At 40.2% G+C, this 25,568-nt stretch overlaps 1 protein-coding gene across 4 annotated transcripts in view; it reads left to right on the top strand.

Annotated features, from left to right (window-relative positions):
• Positions 1-25,568, top strand: part of DLG3 (discs large MAGUK scaffold protein 3) — a 146,216-nt gene that overhangs the window by 22,103 nt on the left and 98,545 nt on the right. Inside the window, exon 1 of one of the 4 annotated variants that reach the window (XM_075184496.1) lies at positions 4,457-5,588. The exons of 2 other annotated variants lie outside the window; for them this stretch is intronic. In XM_075184496.1, coding sequence (XP_075040597.1) covers positions 5,256-5,588 — 333 coding nt within the window. In that variant the 5' untranslated portion in view covers positions 4,457-5,255. Of the gene's footprint in view, positions 1-4,456; positions 5,589-25,568 lie in introns of those variants that run through there. One more of the 4 variants, XM_075184495.1, reaches the window with a different exon arrangement.

Raw genomic sequence — 25,568 nt, 5'->3', positions numbered from 1 at the left:
GTAGGGGAACTGGTGTCATCTCCTGGGGTAGATTATAGCAACCGAGAGATCACACGAGTCAAAGGTTTGGGTACAACTATTTTTTTCATGCAATAAGCAAGCAGTGTGGTACGAAGTAATTTCAAATCAACATGTAGTATTTACACCTCAGCTGTTGTATATGTATCTGTATAAATTATATGTAACAATTGAAACATTCACCAAGAGCTGATTCCTGCTATCCACTTTCAAAACTACTTTGATTGCAATTACTTTGATTTCTATATACATTTGATGGCAATTCACTTACAGATGTTTCTCCCATCAGATGGAATTTTATATATAATATACTGTACAGCTATGTGTGTGTTTACAAACTGGTTTAAGGTGTGGCATTCAGTCTTCACAGCACTTTCTGTTACCATCCCCCTACCTTTGTTCTCTTTCTTTCACCCCTGTCATTAATGTCCCTATCCCTTGTGTTCCCAGGAGATATGATGTCTGGTACAGCTGATTGTCTGTCTATTAATGGCTTAAGAGGCTATATATCAACATACCTCCCAGCTGTTCTTTTTTGGATCCAGACCTCCTGCTTCTCTTTCTATCCAGATTGTGCCTTTTTCTGGATGTATTGATCTATAATATATCTCACAAATTGTTAACAATTCTGGATGCAATAAGTTGCTGTAAGTTTTCAATGCTACAAAACTATGAAGCAGCAGGGGGTGATTCTGATATCTATACATATTCCAAAAATGTGACACTCGATATAAAGCCAGCCCCTCTTAGATATCATTAAGACCACAACGCAGGTCATATGGACATTTCATTGGCAGGAATCACAAACCGTTAAAATGAAAAGTAGGCAGTGCTTTGGGGTAACTTTACACCTTGTGTGTTGGAACTGCAGCGAACCAAAGCACAACCGTAACACACTACCAGAGGGGCAGATGGACAGTTTAATGCACATTGGGGACCTGTGTGCCTTGAAAGTAAATTCAAGGGCTGTGGTGCAAGAAAACTGAATGTATAGTGTGCCTCATCATGTTCCCCGTTATATCTGAATCACCCCCTGCTGCTTCATAGTTTTGTTGCATTGAAATCTTGCGACAATTTATTGTGTTTTAACACTTTGTGAGACTACACAACGTGTATACAGCATCTGTCGCTACAATACACACTTTGCTTTGTTCATGAAAATAATTATATGTTACACTATCCATTATAGAAATACCACTGTAATAAAGCACAAGTTTAATTTGCAAACTGTAAAATGTAGATGCATTTCATCCTCTCATGTGACGTCACGTTCCTATTTTTGCGCAGTTGCCCCCATTTATATGGATATGTGCGTTGATTAGCTCATCAAGAGGCAACTGCCACTAGCGTTGCTCTGACTTTACAAGGGTTTAAGCCTTCTGTCAAATATCTAAATCACTTTGCTAGGGGTTGTTTACTCCAGATTTTTTCTGACTTTCTGTTGATAGTATCAAAAATTTTTCCCACCAGAAAAGTGATATCATGGCCTGGATAGACTTACTTTGTTCCAGTCCATAAATTCCATAAATTCACCCCTGTTATGTTAGTAGCTGTGGCTGCACAATATAGTACATTAGTTCTTGGGCTGGTTTTGGGAGTGGAATGTACCAGTACGACATTTGGGGGCATTGTGTCTACAGAATATATGTTTAGACTATATTTGCTTATGTAACTCTTTGGATTTGTTAAACATGGATTACAATCGCAGTGTAAATATTGTTCCCTAGATGAAATGGCACACACATTTATTTACACTGTTAAAGTTACAATTTCAGACTCTCTCCTCCCTGAGGTCTTTGACAATGTGTAGTAGTAGTATCTTCTGGGAGTTTCAGTACAGTTTGGCTCTAATTCTGGTATGACTTTAGAGAAAGCAACATGTCATGTACCCTTGTCATGCTTTGGAGCAAGAATAACCAAGTTGGAGCTGAAAATCAGACACCAACAATAAGAGCTGTCTCATAGCACATGCCTTATGTCTGCCAACACCTCCCTTTCATGGCAGCATGATGGACCAGTTGGCCTCTGACACCCTTCTTGAAATCCTAGTCATTTGCACATTGTTAGGGCTTTCATACTCAAAGCACAGTAGACATCAGGACACGTACTCCGTGATATTGGGTCTAATAAATTCTTAATGACTGGCTAATGGACTCGTGGGGGTTTCAGTTACAGTAAATCTCTGCGGATCTCAGAGTAAGGTCTAGGAATTGAATTTTAAATGCTGACATGGGTACAAGTGAAAACAAGTGTTACTCTTTTTAAAAATCATGGTAGTTTTCATTTGGACTGGTAACATGCCCACTAAGCGTTTGTTAGACAGCGTGTAGTTTTGTTACCCATCTTTCTATAAAATTGTCTCTGAATACTTGTGGATATGTTGTGATATATGAAAAGTGCAGGTGAGGTACAAGATTCTTTTTATTTTGCAAACTTTACAATGTATATATCCTATTTTGAGAAATGTCAAAATTGGTGCATATAATGTTCTTTAGTTAAGTGCAATATCCTGCCTAAGCTCTGAGTCATAAATGGGAGCAATTTACTTCACAATTAGCTGCAATTGTGGCATGTGCATCCCCGTCATGCTAATGAGCTGGAGCATTGAAATATAGAGAATATTTGCTTACCACAATAACTTAACTCATGAAAAAGACAGCTCAATTTAAAATAGGGACTTAAAATACTTCTTTCCTAAAAGAAGAGAAATTGAAATGGATTAAACAAGATTTAAAAGACCACCGACTGAGCATGATACAGATATGAAGAAATACATGCACTCCTGTCACTTACAGCTTTTTCTGAAGCTCTTTGTTTTTGACAGTTAGTCTATGTGTGAACATCTTCTTCAACCTGCACCTCTTCAACTATTATTAGCTGCAACTCCGATCGTATTATACCAGCAGCCAGCTGGCTGTTGTAGTTCAACAAGAACCATAGAAATTGGAGATGTATGACGTGTATAGATGAGTAGTTATCTTTTCCTATTTGTCATGAACACATTTTTAATCTGAATTGAGCGGCAGTGATTTTAAAATGTGGATATAGTTTTTCACTTTTCACCACACAGTTCCACCCTTTCCATATATTGATCCTATTTGTAAATTATACACATAATAAGCATGGATCATGCATGCCACATTATAAGCAATTATCATGCATGCTACACATGCACATTTATGTATATGGTGCATTTAAATGTTTTGTTTTGTAGAGCACTGAGACATGAAACACAGGTGGATCCCTTCTGTTGTAGAGTATGAGTTACTTGTTTTTGGTTGTCAGAACAAAAATGCTATTTCAGATAATGATTTAGAAGTTGCTTACTGCATACTGCCATATCTCTGTAAAAATCCATTTCATATCCTAAACCTTTAGCTTGGATTAATGTATAAGCTTTTTTTGTTAGCAGCACTGTATGCTACAATGGACTTTAGTTTATTTCATTTATACAGATATTATGCAGTTTATGAATTTATCACAGGAATGATTTTGCTATGAGTACATGGAGCATTGTGCTGTCCACTTTGAGGTACATCATCATGACAGCTCCCAGTCAGTAAACGCCCATATTGTAGAACTAATAAATCAGTATATATTCACTATTTCACTTTTAAACCACACAATGCTGAAACGCTGCTTAGGACTTTAGTACTAAAGGGATCCAAATTCTGCGGAGGAGGGATATGTCCCTGAACATGACTGCACAATTTATTTTATTCCACATATCTAGTTATATTTAAATGTATCCAGATAATATTCACAATATCCACTATTTTAGGTATAGAAACCAGCTACAGATGTATAGTGTGCAGTGTGTACATTCACACAACCTGCACTGTGTGTAACACACACTGATTTCCTGTACATTCATACATACCCTTGTTACTACACATGGTGCTGTGTATGTAACCAAACTGTACTACTCTACATAATTTACTGTGTTTGTATTTGCTCAACAGTTCATTTCATTATGTAAAGTGTCTTCTATAATTTGATGTACAAGTTTTAAATTCTAATTTTTCTGATGTTACCCATTCACATTTCTTTGCATATTACACATGGCTGTAAAACATACACATATTCTGTTCTGCACTCTACACACTGTGCATCTGTCACTAGGAATAATTGCAGCATAGACGTGATTTGTACTCTGAAAGCCTTGTGGTGAGCTGCATGGGGACATGGCAGGGCTCTGTGCTAAGTCTATGATAATACTCAATAGCACTTGTCAACCTCAAAATGAGGCAATAAAGCTTCAGTGGGTGGGTGTTCCTTCTCTGCTCTGATTTAGGATCCTTGGATAAAATGTCGGTGGCCCTCCCCCTTGCCACTCTCACCCTCCCCCATTAGAATCCGTCAGCTGCAGATCCCGGTCCCCGTTAAGACTTTGCTGATTAACTCCGCAGCTACTGTGGCAGCTTCAGCTCTAAATCCAAGCTCTATGCACTGCAGGCCTTATTCTGGCATATACAGGGTTACAGCCGGTGGTGCTGATGCTGCTGCTGGTTCCTGATTGGCTGCAACCAGGAGATGCTGCATCCAGAGGCAGAGAGGCAGCAGCTCCACCAGGGACCAGCAGCACAGCCTCCTCTGCACACCGTCCAGGAGCACCCTGCACTCAGCCTGAGGCACCCACACTCGACATTGGGCCTGAGAGAGCAAATAGCCCCCTACCCCAATAACCACTGCTGAGAAAGAGAAAAGGGCAGCAACGACGCCATCTTTACACAGACGGAGCTGAGGGGGAACACAGGAGACTGCATCTTATTTAACCCCCCCTCCCTCAGCAGAGCCCCTACACCAAGAAGGGGGAGGAGGGAAGACCTGCAGGATTCATGCTCAGGAAATCAGTATTTTTAAAGGAAATAAGGGCAGATTTTGGTATATTTTTGTGGTGATTTAATTTTCATTGGATTTTATAACATAGATTTTTCTGCCTTTACCACCTCCCCCACTTGCCACATTTGCTATCTGCCTTTATTTTTTTTATTTTTTTTTTGACAATGTTTTGGTGTACTGTGGGCATTGCCCATCTCATCTAAGGTAAATTTTTGTTCAGCCTATTTTTATTGGAGTGTATTGTGAGCACTGCCTGGGTACGTGGCCCTGTGAGAAAATCTGAAGTACTGACAGATTAATCCAGCCTTATTTTGGGGTGTATTCTGTGGTGAGGAGGTGGATTTGGGTGCTGGATTGGTCTGTGATTACACTTATTCCTTTTGGAGTCGGATCTTATGATGCACAAACACCATCATTGCTGCAAGTGCCCTGAGTGTTACGAGGCTTCTCGCATGTCTGCTCTGCGCAGGATGGAACCCCCAACATATGGAGAGTGGCAGCACGAGCAGTATGGGGGTGGCTACGGAGGTTATAGCTCTCAAACCCTCCCTTCACAACCTGCTGTCACCCCAACAGCTCGCGGAAAAGCCAAGCTTGTCCCAGCAACACGTGAAAACCTTACCCCAACCTTGAAAGGCCCCCCAAAAAGTGCCACCCCAAAAATGAATGGCAATAGCCCCAATTGGTGGCCAGAGTGTACTTGCACCAATCGTGACTGGTATGAGCAGGTGAGTGATCTCATAATATGACCTCTTTACCCCCCACCCCTCAACTTCTATAGCTCCTTGCACCATTTCATCCCTCACCCCTGCCACATACAGGTTCCCCCATTGAATGTGCGATAAGCCTTTCTTCTCCTCAGGGTGCACGTGTATAGGATGGCAAGTATAATATCCAGAAATTAAGGAAAATCTATGGTGTCTTCATACACATATCTGTGAATCACAGAATGTACTCACTGTTAGATCATTATATAACGTGTATAGAGCTGTGCAATTGTATAATGTGTGCTTGGGTGTGGGTGTATATAATCAGGTGGTTGAAAAACTGTAATATTGAAATGTTTATGATATGTGTTTGTATATATTGCTTTGTATAGATTATTGCATATGTCTTTACATTCAAAAGGTCCAATGAATATATGTAGTTACATACATGAATCTTGTAGATTGTGTGGGTGGATGCACATATGCGTTTTCTCAGAACTCAGGGCTCTGAACAGTCTATTTTGCAGGTGGAAGAGCAATAATATTTGTACACACATTAGCCATACCAATAACTTGATTATTGGCGAACAAGAATATTTGAATAGGCCCATAAAGAGGAACATTATGCTTAGTAGTTACACATGGAGCACACTGTGGTGGGGAAGATACTGATTTAAGATAACAAATCCAGGGTGTGTCAGGTAAAAAAAAAATCTAAGCATAAGATTATATAGCTTTTAGTATGTCTGGTTGCACTGTCTGCAGTACCATAAGAGAGGGACAGCTGTATGCTTCACATACAGTTATCTAGTTTCATAATGAATGAAGCTGCTTTCTTAGTGATGAACAAAATGAATGAGACTACGCTTTAATACCTAGCCTAACCATCTTTATTTGGAATGAAATAAGAAGTAAGGCTTCTGTAGTGAATGAAAATGTCCCCAAGAAAAGTGACCCCCCCCATACGCATACATACATATACTAATATGTGAGACGGCTGTCCAATGTGCCAGACTGCACTAGCAACAAGCAAGACTGCTCCTCAACAGGTGCTCCACTTTACTTCAGGTAGTGAAACTCTAAAGGCAGAGACTCCCACAGTCAGGGTACCTACTGCACAGGACCTGCCGTCTCCATCTGTGCCTCATCCAGAATTTTGCTCTTTGACCCCCATCAATATTCTTTATGGCTCCTGGATCTTCTCCCAATGGAAATGCAAATCTATACTGCTTATAATTCTGGTCTATATATTTCCATAGTCTGTTCATACTCAGGATACAGGTAAACATTTGTGTGTGTATATATTCTATGATACATTATTATTTTACCTATGTGTGGGGGCTGAGAAGGGAGCTGATATTTTCCTGCATTACAGTCTCAGTCTGCTCAGAAAATGGACGGAGTAATCTGACTGTTGTAAAATGGAGGCTGTGTGAAAGGACGGAAACCTAGGGAGACAACCTAGATATGTACAGATAGATCTTTTCCTCACACACATGCAGACATTATGCAGCATTTTACCCAAATTATAAATTTTTGTGTTTTAGTAAATACAAATAAAGTATGCTTAGAAAATATGAGGATGACCTTAAACTAAGTGTTTGCATGGCAGTGCACAAGAATTCATGCATACATTTCCATCACTATGTATACATGTCTAGTACCTGGTATAATGTTACAGCAGCATCTGCATTTTTGGTGCAAAAAATACTATTTAGTTATACAGTACAATAAAAGTAGTTTGTGAATAAATTAAACTAGAGTTACAAAAAAATTAAATCTACTATAACAACTAACTATAAATTTGGTGTGTACACATATTTTTCACATATCTGTCTCATCTCTGTCCCTCTATCTCATCTCTGTCCCTCTCTCTCTCATATCTCTCTCTCTCTCTCCCCCCCTCTCTCTCTCTCTCTCTCTCTCTCTCTCTCTCTCTCTCTCTCTCTCTCTCCCCCTCTCTCTCTCTCTCTCTCTCTCTATATATATATATATCTATATCTATCTATAATCTATCAATCATATTTCCCTTTCTATCTCTGTCTACATATATACAGCATGTGTTTGCTGGCCCTGTACACATTGTGCTGCCTGACAGCTGATGACTCTCCTGAGGCAGGTTCCTGCCATCCAAGGGTTAATTATCCTGGGGAGGGGAGGAAAGAGTAGGAATTCAGTTACTATGGAAACCTCCTCCTCCTGCACAGATCACCATGTACCAGAATCTGCACACTCCCACATCTCTACCATGACTCTCTCTCTCCCTCACTTCCTTTTTCCTTGTGCTTCTCCCCCTTCTTGCCATATACATAATTCTCTTTTCTTCAAGTGACAATGATGCACACACTGACTAACCTATGACATATGCTATAATAGCTGCATGATACTGGAATCATATTCTCATATAGTGGGGAACAGCTTCCTGCTTTCACTCACCAATTGCCATAACATGGCAGCCTAAATACTACCACTACTTCAATTCTCCCCCTCCTTCAATTCTAACACTGGTTACATTCGTGTAGAATTAATGGCAAAAGGCAGTAGACCTGTTTGTTAATTGGAACTGCTTTTATGTTTAGGAGTACCTACAACAAAACGTATTGGTAGTATAGAACTTGTATGTCCTGCAAGATGTGTAACAAGATTCATTCACTAAGATTCCAGTTGTTCCAGGTTCTCTGTTTTGTTATTGTTCAGAGCCGCTGTTCTTGGTCTTGTGTGAAGCAGTTCTGTATGGAAACCAACCAAATGTAGGTATGATTAGTTGGAGCTAAAAGCCTCTGAAACATCAGGTACCAGTAACATGCAATAAATGTATGCTGGCTGCAGAGACATATCCCACTACAGAATAAGTGTAAATCAAACTATAGTTACTGCAGTTTCCTCTCTTATCTCTGCCATACAGTGGAAAGTGATCCAACCTACAGAGTATATAAGTAAACTTTGTTTTTCACGTCAGTGGGTTCTAATGCATGATAAGTACATGTGAGAGCCTGTACTGTTACAATTGGCAGGCAGTTGTAGGTAAACACACAGGGTATCATTTTAGCTAAAGGTATTCTCCCCTCTGCCATACACACATACACACCCCTACAGCTCAGCATGGTTCTGCCAAGGTGCAAATTGCACATTTTAGCTGGATTTACTCCTAAAACTAAATGAGGCCCACTGTAAGAGAAGCTAGAACTGTTAAAAACTGATAGAAAGAATACATAAATAACTGCATTATAAACACGAGAAATAAACATTTCCATAGACGAAAGACTTCTGTAAGGGACGGAAGGAGTATGGCATTGCTGAGCTTCATAACAAAATTTGGGGGAGGGCATGGCGTTACAGCTGTATCCTACCAGGCGCACGCTGTGCTCTCAGAAGAAGGCTCCATTGCACATGCACCGGAACTGCACATGCTCAGTAGAGGTCCCCACTCTGGGCATCGGAGAGTGAGCTGGGCCGCCTGACTTCTGAGCACTGTATTGGCTACACCCCCTGCAGTGGCTGTAGTTCAGCCATTGCCAATATACAGTATGGTGCATACAGCTGTTGTCACATGTGTTCACTGGACTCCCAACACAGCACTTTATTGTAATGAGTAGGGTCATTTGCAGTGTGTTACTGCTAGCAGCCAGGACTGAGTGCATAGCTTTGTAGCAGAAGAGTATACTCACAAACCCCATAAAATTGCAGTTTGACCCTTTATGAATAGGACAGTTTTGGTAGAATGATCTGGACAACAGATGAAAACCCCAGTGTATTCTTAGGCGTGGATTTGGTCTTTAGCCCTTTGGATTTGGGAATGTATCTGGAGAAAGTAAATAAACCTCTGAATAGATTTTTAATGGACTGTTGGTAATAAGCAGGAGAATAGGTAGTTACATGGGTCACAGCTCAGAGAGTATTTACTAACTGGTTCAAGATGATTGCACCAACTTACTTAAAAAACAACAAAAAAACCCATATTATTTATTTGCCAATTGACATAAGAGATTTCTTATATATTTAGGTAACAGCAAGTTTGTAGTAAAACTTTTTGAATTTGTGTTCTTCATTGAAACAACTTAGAAGTGCTGGGATATGAGAGAAAACAAAAGCAATGTTACTCCTGCTCGAGGACTTAGTGGCCTTTTTATCTACAGGTCCCGATTTTCAATGATAATTCAGATTTTTTGTTATTGCCACTCATTGAGCCAGTCTATACAGACATGTGCATGTGTGAGCCGGCTTCCAACAATACTTGTTAAATAGCCTGGAGCAGCTTTTCGGCCTTCCCTGGCAATAGGGCTTTTTTTAGGAGGGGGGTGCGGGCGGCGGCGGCGAGTCTGGATGGGCGCTGAGCACTTCCTGTGGATCGCCCCAGCTGCGGCGGGCGCCTCTCCCCCGGCCCTCTCCGTCCCCCCTCCCCTCACGGGGCGGGGGCGGCCGGGGGCCAGAGCCGGCCGAAGCGAGGCGCCTAGCAGCTGACTTAGAACTGGTGCTGACCAGGGAATCTTTTAATGTTTGTGTAGTTTTGAACCACATCACTGTGAGACCTAGGAATGAATGTTTGTTCCCTTTTGATATACTGAGTGGCCCACACACATATCGGACGTAAAAGGAGAAATGCAGGTCATTAAAGCATTTACATGTGTGTCTGGAAAAACACACCACAGGTCAAGAAATGATTCTATTCGGTGTAATGAATGTGATCAGAGAGGCTTAAATCAACTCTGTATAGCACAGAGGCAGAACTAACCATCTGTGGGCCCTGATGAGGGGATGACGGAACCAGGGCCCCCGACCCTCTGCATCTGCCATGCAGCCGGCCCCATTGTCTTCATGGGTCCCGTTGCACGGCACGTGCCGCACCAATGGTTCCGCCACTGGTACAGAGACACATTTTTCCATTACTTATCAGGAGAATGTAATGTATTCACCCCTAAGCATCTTAATAAAGGAAAACTGACCACAATTTTTGTTTATGTAAAACATGTTTTTCAGAAAGTGGCCACATTCTGGCTTTTACTTTTTACTCAAAGAAACTTATTTATAGTGGAAAGCATTTGTGTAGAAGAGAGCAGACGTGAAATGTGTGCCGCTAATAAAGCGCAAATTTCTGTGTTTATTTTTAGTTGCACATATCTTACTATATATGTACTTCCAAATAAACATGTAAGATATGATTTAAGTGTGTCAAAATACTGAAAACACAATTCATCATCAACTCATCATGCATAGTCTGCTTGGGCAATTGTGGGGGAGAACAGTGTCCGATCCACAATCAACACCAGGCTATGACAAGCAGGGCTGGTCACACTATAACAGAGAAACCCACAGTGGGGGGGTCAACCTGTTCAACATGTGGCTGAATTCCCTAGGGGAATCGGGTCCTTAAAATAAATGTGGGTCCCCCCTCTAGGAAAAAAACAGCCCTTTGCAGAAAGCATTGGAGCTCCTTCCAACACCCATATGCCATTTATATTTGTAATTATATGACTGGTCATGCCCATACTTGCCTGCTCTCCCAGAATTTCCGGGAGGTTACCGAATTTAAGGAAGGACTCCCAGACTCCCTGAAGAGTAAGCATCCTCCCGGGTCTAGCATGGAGGTGGGGGTTAATAACAAGATTTGCGTCATTAACCCCAGTCTCCACCAAGACTAGGGAGGATGCTTACTCTTAGGGGAGTCTGGGACGACTCCCAGAAATTCAGGAACCTCACATAAATTCCGCCCCTTCCTGCACTTGTCTCATGACCTCCCTTCGGGATCTCCCAGAGGGGAGGTTTAAAAAGTGGTCAAGTATGGTCATGCCAAGTGTTTTTAAAACACAGGGGTCTATTTATGAAGCGGCGAAGAGACAAAAAAGCCAGAAAACAGCTCTTTCACCGCTTCCTCCCATTAAAGCTAGGTACACACTACAGAATTTTCCACCAACTTTTTATGCCGACCGATAGATTTTACATCCGATCCATGGTCTGATTGCTCGGTCCAGGGACTGCATACACACTAGCCTTGTTTTAGACGATAAAGGGAAGAACGGCTGTCCCGTTAACGACTTTCTACAGCCATGTTGTCGTGAGCAATGATTGTAATTTCATACTCACTGTCGTGGATCGGTCAGAAACTTATACCACTACACAACAGAAAAGAGAATGGAACGAAAATATTGAATGGTACGACCAACCAAATGAGGCGACAATCGTCCATTTGGGCAGACTTTCGACCATCGTGTCACTACACACACTGACCCGACTTTCAAACGAGCGGTCGTATGTCGGCTAGTTGAGCCGATTATTGGTCAAAAACCCTGTAGTGTGTACCCAGCTTTACCCTTTAGCTATTTAGCACCATTGCCATAGCTAAGTGTTTTTGGATAGCAGCGTTACATCTTTCTGTTTCTCTGCATTCAGGAGCGATGTAGATCCTTAAATACCACTGCCAACTGCCCACCAATGATAAATATACCCTACAATCTGTACATAGCATATTCATTACCAAGTAGACTACACGCCAAGGATTTTTGAAACATTAGCATTTTATGCATTGTCCTCCTATTCAGTGTTATGCAGAATAGAGAGATGTCACTCCCTGTGCAGCATTAAACTAGTGATGCCGGATATCATATTTAACTGTCTTAGTTAAGCATACATACTTTTTTTTTAGATGTATATATTTTGGAGGTGTATATTTCAGCTAAGTGACTCAAAGATCTAGCCTGAGACCCTCATTATAGGGTCTGTGTATGTGCTGATTACGGTACACATTGGGCCTGATTCATTAAGGAAAATAAAACAAAAAATGAGTAGCCTTGCACCTTTACACAGCCCTGTTGCATTGGAGGGGGAGCTAAATTTAAAATGTGCAGACAGATTTATAGCTGGGGAAGGTCGTGTTCTAGATGTAGATCACCTTTAAATTTCAGTGTAAAAATAAAGGTATTAAGTATTTGTGTACTACATGAAAAAACAGCATCAAATCCCATATATATATATATATATATATATATATATATATATAAAAAAAAGGGGTACCCAAAAGAAACTGGAATTAACTTATAAACAATAGTGTATTTATTTGTACATTTTGAAACTTCAATCACCTTCAAAGTACTCTCCACTTGAATCAATAGATTTGTCTAAACGTTTGTTCCATTGCTCAAAACATTTTATAAACTCATTGTTGTTGATGCCTTTTAATGTTTTTGCCATTTTTCGATACACCTCTTCAATAGCAGCAAAACGTTTTCCTTTAAGGTCTCTTTTCATCCGAGGAAATAAAACAAAGTCACACGGGGCAAGATCAGGTGAATACGGTGCGTGAGGCAGAGGTGTCATGTCCTTTTTGGTTAAAAATTGCTTGACACTCAGCGCTGTGTGGGCAGGTGCATTGTCATGATGGAAGAACCACTCACCTGTTTTCCACAAATCAGGACGATTTTTCCTCAAATCGTGACGCAACCTTTTCAAAACTTCCAAATAAAATCTTTGGTTGACTGCTTGACCCTGGGGTACAAATTTCTGTGTGCACAATCCCTCTCACATCAATGAAACAAATGAGCATTGTTTTCACATTTGACTTCACTTGTCGTGCTTTTTTGGAACGAGGAGAAGTGGGAGTTTTCCATTGGCTGGATTGCTGTTTTGTTTCTGGATTGTAACCATAGCACCAAGATTCATCTCCTGTTATGACTTTGGAAAAAAAATCAAGGTCAGCTTCCAGGTGATCCTTTAAAGCAAGGCACGCAGCCAGGCGATTGTCTCTCTGGTCAGCGGTGAGAACTCGGGGTTCGAATTTTGCTGCAACTCGTTTCATGCCCAAGTCCTCTGTTACTATTCGCGGACAGGAACTCCATAAAATCTCAGTCAACTCCACAAATTCATCAATGGTCCGACGGCGATCTTCCAGAATGGCTTTACGAATTTTGATTACATTTTGCTGTGGGCGGTCGAAGGACATTTGGAACGAGGTTGATTGTCAATTGACATTTCACCTCGTTTGAAAAGGGAGAACCATTCGTAAACTTGTGTTTTACTCATGCCAGCTTCCCTGTAAGCTGTTTGTAGCATAATAACCATTTCCGCTGCATTTTTTCCCAAAAGGAAACAAAACTTCACATCAGCACGTTGTTCATGTGAATCAGCCATTACAAAAATAGGTGAAATATTGAATGAGTTGTTGAAAAAAACAATCGTTAGAGTCAAACACTACTTTCCCACCGCAACGTCACCGGGTTTACTGGCTCAGAATGGTTCCGCAAACACTCACCTAGCGGAGGAAGCCTGTACTACAAGCACCCAGCCCTGTACAACACGATTCCGGTTTCTTTTGGGTACCCCCTTGTGTGTATATATATATATATATATATATAGATATATATACTCCTTATATCCTACATCATGTGCATTGTTCCTCTCTCTCTCTCTCTCTCTCTCTCTCTCTCTCTCTCTCTCTCTCTATATATATATATATTGCTCCCCTCATGTAATGTCATATATTCGGGGTAATAACAGGTTGTGTCTGTTTCTATATGCTGCTTATCGCTCAAGTGTCTGTGTTACATACTATGTCTCCCCCGGACAGACCAGAAGAGGCAGCTAAATAATGTCATTAAATGCGCGGAGAGTGGAGATATCCCTGGTAAGGAAGTGAGGGGACCCCGGCATGCACCTGAAATGTATGTGTACATGCACAGGCCTATAACAGATAAACTTGGCTTTTAGCTTTTTGCGTTATCTATATATATCTTTTGGCTCTTTGTTCTGATTGGCTAGCCACTCCTGCTGTAGGTGGATATAGTAGCTATGCTGCATATTTGCCTCTCTCCCATAATGTCCAGGAGACTACCGAATTTCAAGTAGGTGTCCCGGACTCCTGGGGAGCAGGCCATTCTCCCACATTCTGCACACTTCCTATTAATTTGGCTCTGTCCCTGTGGAAAAATTATACTATTGCGTCACAGGGGCGGGACCAAAATTGCGCAATATCGTGGTGCCCTGCCCTCCTCCGCACACTCACTTTACCTACAATCCCGGAGCTTCCGAAGAGAGAAAAAAACCAGTAAGCAAGTATGTGTTAACTACCTCTGCATTCCTTCCAATAATAAGCTATTGCTTTAAAAATGCAGCTGGCTCTGTGGTACTATGGACCACTTACACCTTCGGCTCTGGTTGTCAACCCTCCTGTGGGTGCTACGCCGGTGATTGGTACTTTCCCACCTGCACCGAGTAATGCACATAAGGATATGACTCTATAATCCTTTCCAAATGTTACTCAACTGCTTCTTGTCAGCAAAGCGAGTCTTCTGTCTTTGGGTGGAATGAAAGTTTGAAGACACTATGATTTATTTAGCAACAAATTGCAGATGTGGGGAAAAAACGCATAGTAATCAATAGGCTCCTTGACCTTGACCTACGCACAGTGGCGTAGTGGTTAGCATGTCTGCCTCACAGCACTGGGGTCATGAGTTCAATTCCCGACCATGGCCCTATCTGTGTGGAGTTTGTATGTTCTCCCTGTGTTTGCGTGGGTTTCCTCCGGGTGCTCCGGTTTCCTCCCACACTCCAAAAACATACTGGTAGGTTAATTGGCTGCAATAAAAAAAAAAAAAAAAAATTGACCCTAGTCTCTCTCTCTGTCTGTCTGTCTGTGTGTGAGTGCGTGTCTATAGTAGGGAATTTAGACTGTAAGCTCCAATGGGGCAGGGACTGATGTGAATGAGTTCTCTGTACAGCGCTGCGGAATTAGTGGCGCTATATAAATAAATGATGATGATGATGATGATGGCTGATTGGTTTCCATGGGTTTTTTTCACCTTTCCACTTTGTTATTAAAGAGCCCCAAAAGACTACAATGTTTTGTCATGTATACTTGAGAATAGTTACTTTATTGATAAAGAGCTGCTGAGGTTCAAGCTGGTCATACACCTAATATAAGAAGCACTGTTATTGGTATATACACCGATCAGCCACAACATTAAAACCACTTGCCTAATACTGTGTAGTGTCCCTTCATGTTGCCAAAGCAGCTCTGACATGTCGAGGCATGGACTCCACAAGACCTCTAAAGGTGTCCTATGGTATCTGGCACCAAGACATTAGCAGAAGTCCTGTAAGCTGCAAGGTGGGGCCTTCATGGCTCGGACTTGTTTTTGCAGTACATCCTCCATCGGATTGAGATCATAGGAATTTGGAGGCCAAATCAACAGCTTGAACTCTTTAGTATGTTCCTTAAACCATTCCTGAACAATTTTTTACAGTGTGGCAGGGTACATTATCCTGCTGAAAGAGGCCACTACCATCTGGGAATACCGTTGCTATGTAGGGGTGTACTTGGTCTTTAACAATGTTCAGGTAGGTGCACGTGTCAAAGTAATATCCACATGAATGCCAGGACTCAAGATTTCCCAGCAGAACATTGTCCAGAGCATCACACTGGCTTTGACGGCTTGCCTTCTTCCCATAGTGCATCTTAGTGCCATCTCTTCCACAGGTAAACGAGGTACATGCACCCGGCTGTCCACATGATGTAAAAGAAAACATGATTCATTAGACCAGGCCACCTTCTTCCATTGCTCAATGGTCCGGTTCTGGCACTCACATGCCCATTAAAGGTGCTTTTGGCGGTGGACAAGTGTCAGCATGGGCAGTCTGAGTGGTCTGTATCTACTCAGCCTGATACACAGCAAGTTGCGATGCACTGTGTGTTCTGACACCTTTCATAGCCAGCATTAATGCTACTGTAGCTGCTCATTTGTGAGATTGGACCAGACAGGATAGCCTTCATTCACTATGTGCCTCAATGAGCCTTGGGTGCCCATGACCCTGTCGTCCTTCCTTGGACCACTTTTGGTAGGTATTAACCACTGCATACCGGGAACACCCCACAAGACCTCCCGTTTTATAGATGCACACCCAGTCGTCTAGCCATCACAATTTGGCCCTTGTCAAAGTTGCTCAGATCCTTATGCTTGTCCATTTTTCTTGCTTCCAACATATTAACTTCAAGAACTGATTGTTCACTTGCTGCCTAATATATCCTACCCAGGTACCATTGTAAAGAAGTAATCAATGTTATTCATTTTACTTGTCAGTGGTTTTAATGCTGTGCCTGATCAGTGTATGTGTGTACAATGTTGGTAAAAGCATATTTGTCAGTGGAAAAATAAACATATTATTTTGGCTGTCTTTGTGTCATATAATCTATAATTGTTCATTAGCACATAGATAATTTGATTTAAATATTTTGTGCGCATTTCTACTTCTTGCCATTGTTCCATTGTTTGACACATGATGGTAATATATGAAGTAATGTCCCCCCTACTGTAAATTATAAGGATGTTGTATATTATATTCTTATGGTGGTTAATCTTTGTAGTTTGCCTGTTTCACTATAATTTTTTTCATTCTGGCTGTATTTTATGGTACTTTTCCAGGTAATTTATGAATCAGGATAGCTTTGGATTGGATGTTGGGTCATATAATGAAGGTTGTTTGTTTTATGAGAAGTTTTCCCCAGGGACTCCACACCCAGAATACAGCTCAATATCTGAATATTGATTGTCTAGTCATGAGAGATTGACTAAGTGAAGCAGAAAACTGCAGTTTATACAAGAGCCTAAGGCTAGGACTGAGAGTGGGTTGGGGGATGTAGAATTGGATTTATGTGAAGTAAGTGACGGATTAAAACTTCCTAAAATGTCCAGCTCTACACAGTGCTGAATAATTGGTAAAGGTGCAATGACATCATATGTAAGTATAGAAAGAAACAGGGCGTTTCTGAAAGCTTACAATATAAAGGCAGACAAAAAGTAAAGTGTGTGTGTGTGTTGCCAAAATGTACTACTGTGAATATTTATGGGAATTTTTCTCCATGCATTTGTGCTAACCTATGCCTGATGTATACTCTTGTTACATGGATATATATCTTGGTAATATACATTGGAGTGATCACTCGCGCTGTAACTTTGCTTGTGTATTTGCAAGAATGTTTTTACTTTTTATATATTAAATCTGTTACTAACCACATATTAAGGGTACTACGGTCCCTTTATTGTGCAGGGGAAAATTTTGTATATCTAGATCCTAGGCGATTAGGTGGGACCTTTTCTCCAAAATCCCTTTGGCTGCATACTATCCTTCATTAGGAAGTGCAGGTGTTCTTTTGTGTTGCTACCCATTACAGTGATGCACACAAATAAGGAGGTGAATGCCAGTCACACGTTGGTTTCTGACTTTACAACCCTTTAGCTTTAAGGTGGAACATAGGCCAGGTGCTCTGCATAATAATGCCGATGCCCTGTCCCAAAAAAACGCACTCCCTATGTCATCCGATTGTCCTGGTTTGGCAAGGCTTGAAGAGGGGGACTTGACAAAGAGGAAATTTTTGCCAGGATCCATTTCCCCAAGTATGGCAAAGCTAAGGGGTAGGGTATGTGGAAAAGGTAACCAGAGTAGGACCTGCCCAGCAGGGAGAGGTACAGACAGGGTTAATGAACCTGGTACTGGAAAAAGGAGTTCACACACAGGTGCGTGACATGGGTGTGATTGCTGTGGTATGTGTTTATAAAAAGAATTGTGGGATCAGGTGGGCGGGGCTTCCAATGCTGATTAGCGGCTGGACAATAGTTAGGGATTGTGGTTGAAGCTAGTGTGTCAGGAAGCCGTAGACACTTTACCGTTTGTGTTATGCTGGTTTATGCTGATTTAAAACAGCTACTGCTAAAGAAGCCTGGAGTGAGTCTCTTATTAGGTGATTTCTAATATAAATATATATATATATATATATATATATATATATATATATATATAATGTACATGTGTGTGTGTGTGTATATGTGTATATATATATATATATATATATATATATATATATATATATGTGTGTGTGTGTATCCAGGGACCTGCCATGAGCTTGTGGGATGTTCAGACTTGCAGTTCTGTAGAGCTGTGAACAGACTTCGATATCCAGAGGGGCCACCTATTCAACATGATCAGTTGCTGAAGTGTCTATCATATCCCCTCTTCTGGACATATTTGGACGAAGACACACCAAAATACTGATAAGCCTATACACTAATTTCTTTCGGTACGCATATTTATATTGGAGTGGTCTATGGTGGAGGGTTCCACGTATTTACAGTTATTACACTATTATGTGATCCTTTGTGTTTCTCCTGACGTTCGCGAGAGGACTCTGATATCCAGAAGGATTATCGATTCAACACAACCAGTTGTTGAAGTGTCTATCATGTTCTTCTTTCTGGTACGCATACAATTTGAATGTTTGACTATATTGAAGGTGCCTACTTCATATTTTCTTTGGAAATAAATATATATATATATATATAAATATATATATATATATATATATATATATATATATATATTATATGGACAAAAGTATTCGGACGCTTAACCATTACACCAGCAGAGACTATAATGACATTTTATTCTAATACATATACTTTAATATGGAGTTGGTCCACACCAAACTTATTATACCATGTCTTTGTAGTCCTTGCTTCGTGCACTGGGGCACAGTCATGTTGGAATACAGAAAGGCCTTCCCCAGACTGTTGGCACAATGCTGGAAACATAGCATTGCCCAAAATGACTTGTTATGCTGAAGCATTAAGATTGCCCTTCACTGGAGATAAGGGGCCTCGCCCAAACCCTGACAAACAACCCCATACCATTATCTCTCCTCCACCAAACTTCACTGCTGGCATAATGCAGTCAGGGCAGGTAATGTTCGCCCGGCACCCGCAAAACCAGACTCGCCCATCTGACTGATAAACAGAGAAGCGTGATTCGTCACTCCACAGAACACATTTCCTAAACACTTCCACTTTCTAATAATATAACTTACAGTTGACCGTGAAATATCCAGCAGGGATGAAATTTTACAAACCATCTTATTGTACAGCTGGCATCCTATCACAGTACCATGCTTGAAGTCACTGAGCTCTTCAGATCGACCCATTTTGTGTTACAATGTTTCCAAATTGAGACTGCATGGCAAAAGTGCTTGATTTTATACTCTGGCAACAGGTCTGATGGAAACACCTCAATTCAATAATTAACAAGTGTGGCCAAATACTCTTGTCTTCTTAATACAGAGTGGTTTGTACTACACTTGTATATGGGCACTCCTTATTTGATATTGATTTACGTTCTTATTATTTTTCTTGCAAAGAATTGAGAAGAAAAGATAGACTGTGGGTTTGATTACATAAAACTGTGTCTCCAAAAGAAGGGCATATGGAAGGTTTTTAACAATATTTGGGACTACTGCTTCAAAGCAGTAAATTTGTTCTCTAGCTCCCTCTAACACTTCATTTCCTAAGTTTGCTTGTTGAAAGTAGAAGCTGAATGTGTCTCTCATAGGTGCCCTCTCTGTGACACTTCCCACAGGAAGACTAGTTTGCAGTCAGTAAGATCCCCTAAGCACAGGACCAGTCCCCCAGGAAGGAATGTCCGTCATCTAGGCCCTCAGGTCTGGGACAGGCAGAGTAAACTCTGATTCACCCCTTCCTCTTGGGGAAAAAAACTAGGATTTACAAACTAATAAAACTGTTAGACATAGTAATATACAATATAACATATCTATGTTATACATTAGTCTTCTATATAATCAGAGAAAATAAGATTTTATAACATGATAAAGTTTAGTCATAATATAACACATAAAGGACACATATATTTCCAGCTAATACAACCTTTGTACCCCGATTAGACACCTCAATGCGCCAGACTGAAATCCTTGCATTCATTTTCAGAGCAGCAATTAAAATAGTTTATTTTTGCTATTGACTGGACTGTTTACTGTCATTTAATATTTTGGGTTGTCTAGCCTATAAATATGGGACCTAAATATTGACTGAATAAACTTTGAGACCCGTATTCAGCTTTTATTAATAATGTACTTCTATTTAATTGCTTTACTATTGTCACAAGTAACTTATTGTTTAAAAATACAATGATTAGCCATAATTTTGAATCATAGTTTCCAAGATTTAAACACAGTTTTCATTGAGATTTTACTACTAAGCTGGGGGCAGTGTTGGAACTACATGAGATGCAGGGGTGGCCTCCAAGGCCCCCCACTTCCTGCTACTAGAAGGGCACACCAGAGGCCTCCTCTGAGCAGGCAATTGGCACCCAACAGGGGCCTGGCTATGCACTGTTTCACCACTGGCAGGGGGCATCTGTATTTGGTAAACTATTGGTGGACACAAAACACTAGACAATCAAACACCACATCCTTTGATCATAGCACAATTCTGTCTAATGATAAAGGTTCTTTCATAAAGCATGCAGATTCAAACAGACACAAAGTATCTGATTCATAGGAAGAAGTTTATCCATTTGTGTAACGTATTTTTGCGTTTTTTCACACAACGCATGCTCAGTTTGAACATACGCAACTGCGGCTATTTAGACCTGCAATGTCCTGCCACATAAAACTCCTTATGCCCGAAGAGGCAGGAAGAAAGGGTGTTATAATGTTGGATATTTACAGTAGGGGCATGTTCAAGCAATTGCGCACTGATTCAGACTGGGACATAATTGTGGATATGGCTGAAAAAGAGATTTTATTTATGGGTGGCCAGGGGCAGGTGTAAGTGGTGAATGATAATGAAGCCGTTTTTTGGTTTGTTAATTATCTTCGGACGCTTATTGAGACTTTAGTAGTCGCCTGGCTATAGGTTAGGACTTGCCAAACGTGTTGTAGGAAAGATACAACTATATATGTATATATATATATATATATATATATATATATATATTGTTGTAAATCCACAAACAGAGACAATTGGCACTCTACTTAATATCCGGTTATAAATATATAAAATAAACAAAAACCATGAAAACATAAAAACATAAAAAACACTCTACATGTACAGGTGGGTGCCTCACTCCCAACCCTAGTGGTAAATCCAGAACAAAATGAAATACAAAACAAGGGATGGGGGCCTAATAGTGTATTAATTCCAAATAATATTCCTACATGCAGGGGCAAACGCAGGATTTGTAGAAGGGGGTTTCCACACCACAGCACCAGCATGCATGGGGGCATGGCTATAATATTAGACAGTGCTTGGCAGCTCTCCAACTCTTCCTATCCCTATAATATACATGCTGCATGCACTACTGTTAGCTGCACGCAGCTCTCCCTTTTCAAGCAGAGCCATGTGAAGCGGAGGCAGGGTCCAGCCACCTCAATTATACAGTGCCCCAGGCTCGGAGGGGGGTTTCCGGGCACTAGGAAACCCCCCTCAGTTTGCCTATGACATGTGTACCAAATGTACGAATGAACATGCTAGTTCTTCATTGAGATCCTTCTCAGCTGAGAGGGATCTCAATGAAGAACAAGCAATAAGTGACAAAGATAAGCCTATCTTTTTATATTTCTGGTACGCTTACTCACAATTGGAGTGTGCTGTGAGGTGGTGGGATTCACAGTGGTCATAATTTATTATGATAATACACTATGTGTGATCTTTCTGTTTCCCTGATTTATGAGATGAGTCCATACGTCTAAGGAACAGACTGGACCGGACCTGCATAATTGATCTACTGATGTGCGCATGTTCCCTTGTACATTTGGTACGCATGTAGGGATATTATTTTGAATTAATACACTATTGGGCACTCATCCCTTGTTTTGTATTTTTATATATATATATATATATATAAGTTAACCCGTGCATGATACTCATGCATTCTAGTCAAATCAAGATACTTAAGGTCTTAAAAAGGTTCTTGTCATGCATTTGGGCCTAGCCCAGGCCTCCTCAAGGGAAGATTGTTACTTCCCGACGCAAGCGCCCTTTTTAATGTGTGTTCATGAGGTAAAATTACCTCACGAAAATGAGTTTGACCCCTCAACTCGTAAATTTATCCTTTACTACCCCTCCCACGGGGGGAAGGGGGGATGATGGAAGTTAACTGACTTGACTATTCTAATTTTTTTGTCAAATAATGTCAGTATACCAAATTTCAGGTCAATTGGATGAGCCCTTTCTGAGAAAATAGTTTTTTCCACACACACACACACACACACACACACACACTAACGCACACCTCTACACATGTGTGTTCATGAGGTAAAATTACCTCACGAAAATGAGTTTGAGCCCTACCAAATTTCAGCCCTTTTTGAATTTTTTTTCCCACACACACTAAGAATTTAGTAGGTCAGTGTATAACTCTGCCCAGCAGGTGGCGCTGCAACTTGTTTTTTTTTTTCCACACACACACAGACGCCACTAAGCATTTATATATTATATATATATATATATATATATATATATATATATATATATATATATATAATGTATGCATGTCAGGAAGTTGTTACTGATGTATTAGCTAGGTTATTCATGTTTTCATGTTTTCTTCATAGCAATTGCGTAGATATCTTGTAAAATAAAAGACCTCTGTGCATGTCTGAGGGGTATATCTCTTGGTAAGTGGACACATCTGTTACTCATTCAGACGTGACTGCATCTTCAGCTCTGAATAAGGCATACATATGCATATACTTGCGTGTGACTTTTCCAACCGCAAGTTATACTTTCAGTTACGTTCCACTCTGAATGAATACAATACATACTATAAAAAAGTGATATTGTATAGTTGTCATATATACAGTATACAAATAGCTATTGATAATGGGCCTGATTCATTTAGGAAAGTTAAGTAAAAAATTGAGTAAGTAGTCTCCTGGACAAATCCATGTTACAATGCAAGGGGTGCAAAATAGTTTGTTATTTTGCACATAAGTTAAATACTGTCTGATTTTTCATGTAGCACACAAATACTTTATAGCTTATTTGTACACTGAAATTTAAAGTTGATATTTGTGTGCTACATGAAAAATCAGACAGTATTTAAGTTATGTGCAAAATAGAAAACTAATTTGCACCTTGCATTGTAATATGGTTTTGTTCAGGAGACTACTTACTCAATTTTCTACTTAATTTTCCTTAATGAATCAGGCCCAATGTCATTAAGCACACAAGACAAATACCAAGCATGCAAAAAATGGTACATACAGAAAATTGCATCTAGTGTACATAACAAGAAAACTAGCAGTGTACATGTATCCTGCATAGTACAGATAGTAAGGGGTGCAGGTGGATCTACTAAAGCTCAATTTGCAGATATAGTGAAAAAAACCCACTATTGTTTTCAGCACTTTGCACGTCTAATTCGCTAATCTCCAAATCTGTCATAAAAAAACAAGCAGCAAATACTCATCCAGCTTGAGCACTGAAGAGAGCTGAGGTTCTTCATGCCCTCTCTGGACTGTGGTGGCCAAGTACTGAACAAACTTGCCACAAAGAGAGGAGCGCAAAGCACCAAGTACTTAAAAATTGACAATTTATTAAATAAAAACAATATAAAATAGGATAAGCATATAACCATAGGCTATTAACATTGATATCAGACAGCTGTATAATAGACAAGCCTGACCTATAAACACAATCAAGATATTTGACCAAAAATAGATAGCATATGGTACCATATATAGTAAAAATGGCAATGCCGCTGAAGGGATCCAATCCGCAGACTGCAAGGATAAATTAATAATATACTAATCCTTTGGAGCTAGATCGGAGGACAAGATGGATAACTTGTAACAATGTTCCAGAATCGAATCCACCATTTAGGTGCAATCTTTCACCAATATAAGTCCAGCTAGTAAATGGCAATTAGCAATATTCACTTCTTATGCGGGCTCAATCAAGAAACCAGACGAAGAGGTAGCTTAAAACAATATTGCAATTATAGAATCCACCGTAGGGTGCAAAAAAGCACCAGAAAAAAATGATTACTTCTGATGTTTTTATGTTACCGGTGTTTACTTTTCAAGTATTGAATCGGCAATAACATTATTCGTAATCTGTATCAGTGCCAAAATGGAAATAGATGTTATGGGCACTAAAGAAGTACATATATACTTAGCTTCGCTTTGTGAATTCGTGGATACCAAACTCCCGATGTAGAGCTGTTCAAATAGCTCCAGTAGGTATAGACGGCAGTCAGCGAAAAAAATCCCAGCATAAATCCCAAATCAACTTGTAGTGGTAGGCTGGCCAGCACCAGATGGGGATTTCAATGTGTATCGAACCTAACGCGTTTCTCGCCGTACCGCCGCTTCATCAGAGGTGAGTGTAATGGCAAGATCCAGCCGCGCTGGTTTAAATACTTCAAAGTGGTCACATGGAATTAATCACATGGTCAAAAGCTGACCGTCCGAAGATGTCCGACTAATTAACAATCATTTTCGGAAATATCCGAACTTTGTATTATGAATCACGTGATTGTCAGTGATCATCCGGAAATAGCCGACAAGCTGTCATTCATCACGGAAAGTTACGATCTCCTGCAGTCCGGACCTCATAATCGGAAAGAGCCAAAATTCAACAAAATGCTTATCCGTATAAATAAGGTAAATAAATAATAAATAATAATAAAAATTCGGATGACAGATCTTCACAGAAAATATATACACAGCCTCTAAGGGCTAGAAGAAATACATTTGTACATATATCAGAAACTTATATCAAATACATATATAAACATATATAAACACCTAACATGATCCACAGATAAAACTAATCCAAAAGAACTAAACAAAGAGTAAAAACTAGTTGTATAGTCTTGATGTCCATCACAATTGAACTAACTATGGCCACCATAAGATGGTGCCATAATGTGGACATACATTGCCCATACCAGCTTAAAAAAATGAGACCCTCAACACAGTGGATAGTAGACCACCTTCTACACTAAATAGGGTCGACTTAATGTACAAGGATAAGGATAGATCACACAAAAAAAAAACAGGTATGCTATATGTGGGGTTCAGATGGACACAAAATGCTAAACAGATTTAACACAGCCTAAAATCGGATACTAGCATATATTGTTAAGTTCAATACTATCATTAAGTCCAAACGGTAACAATGTTTTAAAACTGAAGATCCAAAAGGCTTCACGTTTGCAAAGATTGTT

Source organism: Mixophyes fleayi, chromosome 9 (genome assembly GCF_038048845.1).
Source record: "Mixophyes fleayi isolate aMixFle1 chromosome 9, aMixFle1.hap1, whole genome shotgun sequence".
Lineage (NCBI taxonomy): Eukaryota > Metazoa > Chordata > Amphibia > Anura > Limnodynastidae > Mixophyes > Mixophyes fleayi.
The sequence above is the reverse complement of the archived record's forward strand: the minus strand, read 5'-3'. Positions and strand labels throughout refer to the sequence as shown.